Genomic DNA, 9,052 nt, shown 5'->3' with positions numbered 1-9,052 from the left:
CAAGACATTCTAATGACACTGAATGGCTACCCAAACAAACAAGACATTCTAATGACACTGAATGGCTACCCAAACAAACAAGACATTTTAATGACATTAAACAGCTACACAAACAAACAAGACATTCTAATGACACTGAATGGCTACTCAAACAAACAAGACATTTTAATGACATTAAATGGCTACCCAAACAAACAAGACATTCTAATGACACTGAATGGCTACTCAAACAAACAAGACATTTTAATGACATTAAACAGCTACACAAACAAACAAGACATTCTAATGACACTGAATGGCTACTCAAACAAACAAGACATTCTAATGACACTAAATGGCTACTCAAACAAACAAGACATTTTAATGACACTAAATGGCTACTCAAACAAACAAGACATTCTAATGACACTAAATGGATATTCAAACAAACAAGACATTCTAATGACACTGAATGGCTAATTGAGTCTTCAAACACTAAATGTCTTTTCTTCAGCTCTGAATTGCCATAAGCAAATTCTACACCTATTCATGTTTCATTATATATTCGAACTGTCGCTAAACACGCATAAATTTCATAAAAAGCGAGATTACCCAATTGATAAAATAATACATTATAATCATTATAAGTAATACCAGTAGAGACCCGCAAAACATTTGCGGCTAAATTAATATCGTTATTACAACAATACTTCTTTTAAATACAGGACTTCTAGAGCAATACAAAAGAATCTAATCGCAGACACTGATATATATAAGTCCATTTGTCTTAGTCCTAACATCAGTTAAGCCTTTAACAATTACGGCCCTTATCGCACTTAATACTATCAATAAATAATCTTCTAATATTAATTTACGACGTAACGTTAGATCTTTTTAAAAACTTTCATAAGCTTTTAATATGTTGTATAAAATGTCTGCTAAAGTAAATTTACGTCCTTTCTGGCGTAACTCGACGATTTAACAAAGACACGTTTTCAAATTGCGAAAAAGTTGCAATTTTTTGTACATTTTAGTCCAAATATATCTTTAATTTTCGATCAATCGTAGACTACTCGTTTCTAATTGACAGGAAGCCAACTACTTAAATTACGTAATAAGTTGCTATGACACCAGTGCGTGACAGATACACACAGTGTTTTATAGTATTAGATAGTTTGAACAGTATATCAAATTAGCGATGCTTATTACCAGATATATAATTTTAGTTCTGATCTTCGTGGGTAGCTTGCTTTGATCACAAGTTAATAGTAAATATAGAAGTAAAATATTACATATAGAATTTTAAACTGACTTGGACGTGCAGGTAAGTCATTTAAACCACAGTTTTACCGGTCTTCGTTCTTGGCCTTAAAGTTCAAGTTAGTCTTAAAGAGAGTCATTTCAATGAATACAAAACCATTAGTACATACATTTGTTATTAAGCACAAAGCTATACAATGTGCATTTTTGCTGTGCCCGTCACAGGTATCGAAACCCAAATGTTAGCGTCATAAGCCTAAAGACTTATCTCTGAGCCACGGGGAGGTGGTGTTAACCTAAAGCGTGTTGTTAACAGTCAACTTCAATAGATAACGCTGGTTTTAACCTGTAAGTACACCTCTGGTATATTTATGAAAACTCTTTAACTATAATAGAAACCTAGAACAAATAGGGGAGTAGGTTATTATTTTCATGTTCGGCCTGGCCTAATAAGGACATTTACCTGTTTCTCAGAGACAGCGTGCCGCCAGGGCTACAATCCACGCAGCTGTGTGGTCTGAGGCAAAATCCACACAGATTTTTCGAGCATTGCCGTTAGATGAAGGTCATTTACCCCCTACCGGGACAGAGCTACAGTAAAAGCACTAAACTCAGGAAGAACTGGGGTAATTTTTTTGCGACCCTGACTGTCAAATAGTTGTCGGTCTTCCTAATCTATCTCGGTAGGTCAAATGAATACTTTGATGTCGAATCGAAAACAAATCACGTATTTATACAGAACAAAACCGATTTTATTCTCGTGTGGTACATTAAGGTTTCAGGGTCATCCATTTTTATACCAGTAAGTACTAAACAGGATAAAAAGTGTAATTATTCCAATGAGATTTTTTTTTTAAACCATAAACACAAAAGTTTATTATTTGGCTTGGTTCAAGTTAAGCACAAAGCTACACGGTGGGCTATCTGTGCTCTGCCCATCACGGGTATAGAAATCCGGTTTCTAGCGTTGTAAGTCTGCAGACATATAACGCTGTGCCACTGGGGGACTGTTTAATATTAACATAAAAAAAAAAACTCGCGTACTTTCTTTTAATGAAAGTAAACAAAAATAATTATAAACAGGAATATATAATTAATGCTTGAAACCATCAGTACTTGGTGAAGCTTCATAATCAACAGAACTTTGGAACAACGCAACCAATTATACGTTTCACAAATATTTCATTTAATATGACCATCGTTTCGTTAGTACCTGATGAAGTCTTTACTAGCGAAACTAAGGTCGTAATAAATGAAATAATAGTGAAAAGTACACTCCACTTTGTTTCATCAGTTCTGTTAAACAGAAATAATTGGACAAGTACTGCTTTTTATCACGTTAAAACCAAGAGCACCTTTTTCTTTTCAGATCTCGACACAGTTGAGCGCTTGCTATATGTGGTTTGTAGATGACGCAGTTGTTCAGTTTGTTTGTGTTTTTTTTTTATTTCGCGCAAAGCTACACGAAGGTTATCTGCGCTAGCCGTCCCTAATTTATCAATGAAAGACTAGAGGGATAGTAGCTAATCATCATCACCCACCACCAACTCTTGTGCTACTCTTTTACAAACGAATAGTGGGATTGATCGTCACATTATAACGCCCCCACGGCTGAAAGGGCGAGCATGTTTGATGTGACGAAATTCGATTTCGCGACCCACAGATTGCGAGTCGAGCGTCCTAACCACCTGGGCATGCCGGGCCCAGTTGTTCAGCAAGCTTTCTGTGAGTCATATTAAAGTCGTTCACTCAATTTACAAGTATATTTTAATCACGGATCATTGGAATAAGCTTTAAATCAGTTTTTTAATACTTCAAAACACTTTTTTATACTTTCACAAATACCGGGATAAAGTTCTGTATAATAATAAATTTAACGTTTGCATATTAACATCAAATTACACGTTATCTTGAAACATTAAGATATGCTAAACTCTGTACATAATTATTTCATTTTTTAACATCCCTATCTGTTCATCTCCATGCATATATATATATATATTACGTAAACCTATCATCTTTGTTTTGTGCGAGCTAATACATTTATTTATTAGCTTCGTATTCTAGCAATAAAACAGCAAAAAAAGAACTAAATTGTATACTCTGTACACGTATTTTACCTCACAAATATCACAAGTTGAAACTTGTATTTTTAGTTAAACAACCGGTTTCTTTGTGGTGAAAAACAAAAGAATATATATATATATGTTGTTAGTTGTTTTGTTTTTGCGATTTAGGGTTGATTAGACAAGTAATCTGTTGTTTTTATATTGCTTTTAAACACCATTTAGCATGTATTTATTATATATATAATATAACATAATTTAAAGTGTATTGAATAATTTTATTTAAACACGCAGTACGATAACAAACTATATAAATTTTACATATGTCGTTTAGCTAAACTATCTCTTTTCATATCACGTAGTTCAATAATCTCCATGCACTGACTGTCACTCGTCCAAAGTGTACGGAACCAAATGTTTTATAAAAATGACATCTGTTTAAGACATAGAAAGTGACGTAGTTTTCAAAATACACGAATTTGTTTGTTCTTAATTAAGCACAAAGCTACACGATTGGCCATCTCTGCTCTAACCACGGGTATCGAAACCCAGTTTCTAGCGTTGTAAGTCCGCCGAGATACCGCTGTGCCACTGGGGGACAAATACTTGAAACGTGAACAATAAGGAGATCCAAGTTTAAAAACCAATAAGCTTGCACCTGTTATTTCTTTACATTTTTTACAATTGAAGATGTCGTGGCAGTTTGCTCATTTTTGGGTTAAAATAGGATTTTCTTAGCTTAATAACGAAAGATTCTAGCGTTCTAAGTTGGGATGTTTCCCAAAAATGGAGGATGACGCAGAAGAAACTGGAAGCAGATACAATATCTCATTCGTTTAAACAGTGGTTGTGTAATACTATTGACGTTGTAGGTTTTGGTGCCACAGTGTTCTTTTATTTGACTGCAGAGCCTTCTAGCGGTTGATCCAATATATCCTTGGTTGAAACTCGGGTAGGTGAAATCATATATTCCACTAGCGAGATATTTAATGGATGTTGTTTTTCTTTAAAGTTGTAGAGCCTTTTTAACCTAGATTTTAACTGATCTTGTGAGTATATCCATTTGATAATTTTCTTCATCGTTAACGTGCTTGATGTGCAACAGGGATATATTAGATCAACCACTAAAAGGCTCTGTAGTCGAGTAAAAGAAGACAACACCAGTAGTGTTACCAACCACTGTCTAAACAAGTGTAATGTTGTTCTTTTCCCCAGTTTTCCTCGTCATCTTTCATTCTCAGGAAGAATTTCACTTTAGAATATCAAAATATCTTGCCATTAAGCTAAGAAAACCAGATATTAACTAAAAGATGAGCGCACTGCCGCTACACCCTCAATTATGAAAATATAAAGAAAGATTCAGAACATGAACTTCGATCGTTGAATATGAGGTGGACTAAGTTTACACCTTTTTTGATAATGCCTAAGGAAAAGAACTACGTTATACATATATAGGGTCTTGGGAATGTATGCTTTTCGTTGGGAAGGAAAATTTTTGCGTAAAGCCATTACAAAAAAGGTTATCTGCTAAAGCCGTCCCTGATTTTGAATAGGCAGAGCAGTGGAAACTGGGAAGGTAGCTAGTGAACAGGACCAACAGCCAACTCTTGGGCTACTTTTATCAGATTGTATAGTGACATTTGACCATCACTCTTATAATCTCAAAGGGCGGAAATGCAAAACAGAAATCCTCCTATTCACAATCGGAGCATTCTAACCCTAGATCACGCCTGGCTCGGGGAAAGGGGTTGGGTGGAGGAAATAGCGTATGCGAAGTCACAGATCATTTTCGCAGAGGAGATGAATAAAAACACAAAACGTGTCATTTTATAATTAGCTAGTGTGTGTATTCCTCGCCTGGCATACTTTTGTTGTGATTGAACAATTTATTCAATTATGTACCAGCTGCCTAGTGTCGGCTAACAATACGAAGAATTAAATTGTGGCGGTATGCTACAAGTTCTTCAAATACCTATAGAATGATAGGTTTCTTTTTTGTGAGTGTAAAACACTTAAATACACCAGTTCGATTTGTTGTGATTATTCAAACATTAAGAACGTCTTTATGCAAACTTCTCTTCTTTTTTAATTATGCATTTTGTGCTTTTACTAGCATATTATATGTTCTCTGTTATGGAACAGAAAAAATTATATATTTATATTTTTGTGATTATTCGAGTTATTATTCTTATTTTGATCGTTTCTGGCATCAAGTTAAGGGTGAGAGAAGTTACAATTTTAAAAAGTAAATCTAATGAAGGAGTGAATTTCATGCATAAGTAAATGGTTCATATTTTACACAGTTGTAATTAAATATGATTATTAAAGCATTCATAACAATGCAAAATCTAAGCCTTACTTTGAATTTGGGTAGGCAGATGTACAGGGTTTGATTCTTCATGTGTCCATTAAGCTCGCTTAAAATTTCGGGGTTTTGTTGTAAGACTTTACGTACTTCAGGCAATCGTCCGGGTTTATTTGGCAGAATCAGAAGAAGGCTTAACTTATTTCCATCAATCGGTAGCTCCAGTGATTGCAACCCTAGTTTAGTAAATTCTCCATAGTTGAAATTTCCAGTTGTATGCATCATGTGAACAGTGGCTTCATCGTCTGGTTGAACATAAAATCTGGCCTGGAAAGTGTTTTGTTTTGGGAAAGCGTGTAACCACTGACCCTTAAAATACATAACAGTGGTTATTAGAAGACGAGTAGTTAGGTCAAGCTGACTGGGTCTCACAAGCTCTCTGACTTGCCCCCATGTTTGTTTAGACACCCAGGTGTTTATGATTTCACGAGCTTCTGCTTCCTCCACAAAATTGACTTCAGTTGCGACACATTCGTAGTTTTGTTTCAGTTGATCATTAAACTTGGAAGTGATCTCGAAATTTTCCTGAATGAATACGTTTCCTCCTATGTATAATTTAGTGTATATATCTGTGTTTCCATTCAGACCTTGCAGTAAGAAACCTAAGTCATTCTGGATTTCGAATGTTGTTGTAGGATTCCAATTAAGAACAGAACAAATTTCTTCAGCTGTGTGTCCTTTGGACCCTTCTAAGATCATTGCCAAACCAATAACCAAACTTAAAGGGCTAAATATTATGTTGGCATTATTCTCGGCCATTAAGGGCAAGAGTTTGAAGGCAAGTTTCGATGTCCCTAACTGGACTTCCTGTGTTTTTGGAAAATCCTGGGGAAAGCCATGGCTTGCAGTAAGCAGATTCCACCCCAGAAGGATTACTAGAAAGGACAGAAAAAATATTATGAGTAAGCCTGCGATAATCCAAATATTAAAAGCATTGTGCATCCAAAACGAGGAGGTGTTAAAGGTTGAGGTTCGTTTCTCAGAAAGCTGGATTTCAACACCCCAGTCGACATCTTTATCTAAGTCCTCTTCCTTTTTCTCAGACTTCTTTTGATCAATTATCGGTGGTTTCATGATGGAAAGAAAGTGTGTGTAGTTTTGGAAGAAGGGTTCTTTTATTATTAGAATATATATATCTATCTTACTCAGTGGTGTAACAGCTCTGACGCAGTGTGTTTGTCTTTGTGGCTAACAACAGTTATATCAAAAATACCCAGCTTTGAATATTAGCTCGTGAAAAAGTGTTCTATCATTTCTATTGGCTGTTCACCACCTGTTTGTTCTATACGTGGTTCGTGTGCTGACCACCTGTTCTGTGTTGGATATAAATATATATTTGTTTGTGTATAGTTGTTACATGTGGATCAAATATTTGCTCTTTTCTGTACCGCTATGTGTGAGATTTTACAGTCTTAAACCAATCTTTCAGTTTGGCAAATAACGTCCTAAAACAATCAACTGAACTGTAAACGGGTAGTATTAATGGCCAAGAGAAAAACAACAAAGAGGAAAGTCAAAATCGTCTGTATACGTTAGTGAGCAAATAATTATTTTCTGATAAGCTGTAGTTATGAAAGAACAATAGCCACTTATTGATTTTGTTACAAAAAGCCCGCCACACAGCTGCGTAGAATTTAGCTTTAACATAAACTAAACTACAACTAAAATATTATGATGTCACAATACTTCATATATTTTAAGCAGTATCATATACCTTTATCTTAAATTCTTCAGTGTACATTTTTGACCACAAAATTTTGGCGAAAGATGTCTGCCATGAATCAAAATATGAAATCATATTATCAGAGCGTTGCTGGCAAGATTGTTTGTTGCGCGAGTTCGTCAGTGAGAAGCAGTTGCAAATACGCACTAACATGTAGGTTGCACGAGAGAGGTCTCAAGTTGTGCTACAGTAAGGTGAGTAGCAATTCTACGGTTTAACGAGTATGCGTGCAAATTTTCGTCAACTTATCAGCTATAATGCCAATATGAATTACATTTAGCTTTTTATAAAAAAAAAAACAAAAAAATAAAATAAAACGCCAAGTAAACTAGGTTATCCCAACAAAAAGCGTTTGCTCTTATTTCAGTATTTATAAGAAAAAGATAGCAAACTATAACAGCCTCACTCGGTAAACAGTTGAAAACTTTTCAGACTCAAAATACACTTTATAGTGTCAATTCTATTACTCGCGCATTGATTTTATTTCTCTGCCTGTGTATAAGACGCGTATTAATTGGGCTTAATTGTTAGATTTAAAGCACATAATTGAATAAGAACGTTACTAATCCAATTTTGATTTAAAGGAACCCATATTTCACAAAACGTTTCATAATGTTAAGATTAAATGCGTTTTTTAAAAGCTTAGGTTTACAGAACCAACTTTTTAGCATTACACATAGGTTGAACTAGCAAGACAGAAAGCACAAAAATATATTGTTATAGGCTATAGTTTCTTAATTTAGCCATTTGTATTGTTGCTTGGCTAGAGGGAAGGTTGACGTCTCGTGGCTTAAGACCTGGAATTTTCTTCAAAAGTTTACAATAGTTTGAGCAGTATAAAACGCGAATTAGGCTAGAGACGATGACTACTGAGTATATTAGTAAGCTGCATTGAATCTAAAATAGTGAGGTAATATTTGATCGAATTTGTTTAGTGTTGCGATTTTGAGTTTCGGTAGAATGATCAATACACGTATGTTTTTGTAGAGCGAGAGAATTAGCAAGTTAGTGAAATTGTAATATTAGCGTCTAGTGTAAACTCAGACCTATCAGCAAACACTAGTTAAGCATACTTATATTCCAAGAAATTAAACGCTTTTGTTATCATTAAGAAGATTGGACTTTACATTCTTCTATTTTACCGATGAATCCAAAAGAACTTGCCCAACAATAAAAATCGTTACTACAACATAAATAGTAAAAGAGTGGATGTATTATGCATTGTGAAATGTGATGCATATATTTCTAAGGGCATTTTGTGAGGACACCATTTGGCATTTAAGTTGTGTTGATGCTTGGACGTAGTTTTGAAACTATAGTAAGCGGGACTAAATTCTAAGCACTTTAAATACATGTAAGTTTTAAATAGTTATCAACTCGGATAAATCTCTAGTTCTTAAAAATAACATGTATGGGTTATTTTAATTCAAAATTTGTTAGAAGTATTGATTATATTCTCGAAAATATTTACAAAGCTCCATATCCAGCTACATCTATGTGATGAGTGTCCAAACCAAAATATCTCCAAAACAAGCAAGTATGTTCGAAGAAATCCGTTAACTAATTTTTGAATTAAAATACATGTTCTACGAACCCCCCCCCCCCCAAAAAAAGTACATATTCCTAACTTCCTAAAGGAACAGTGATAAGGTAACGAAG

At 34.7% G+C, this 9,052-nt stretch overlaps 1 protein-coding gene across 1 annotated transcript in view; it reads right to left on the bottom strand.

Moving 5' to 3' along the window:
• Positions 1-6,814, bottom strand: part of LOC106470446 (serpin B6-like) — a 15,809-nt gene extending 8,995 nt beyond the window's left edge. The window contains exon 1 of the mRNA XM_013931007.2: positions 5,665-6,814. Within this exon, the coding sequence (XP_013786461.2) occupies positions 5,665-6,744 (1,080 nt within the window). The 5' untranslated portion in view covers positions 6,745-6,814. The remainder of the gene's footprint in view (positions 1-5,664) is intronic.
• Between the last annotated feature and the right edge of the window lie 2,238 nt (positions 6,815-9,052).

This window comes from Limulus polyphemus, unplaced genomic scaffold (assembly GCF_000517525.1).
Source record: "Limulus polyphemus unplaced genomic scaffold, Limulus_polyphemus-2.1.2 Scaffold4009, whole genome shotgun sequence".
Lineage (NCBI taxonomy): Eukaryota > Metazoa > Arthropoda > Merostomata > Xiphosura > Limulidae > Limulus > Limulus polyphemus.
The sequence above is the reverse complement of the archived record's forward strand: the minus strand, read 5'-3'. Positions and strand labels throughout refer to the sequence as shown.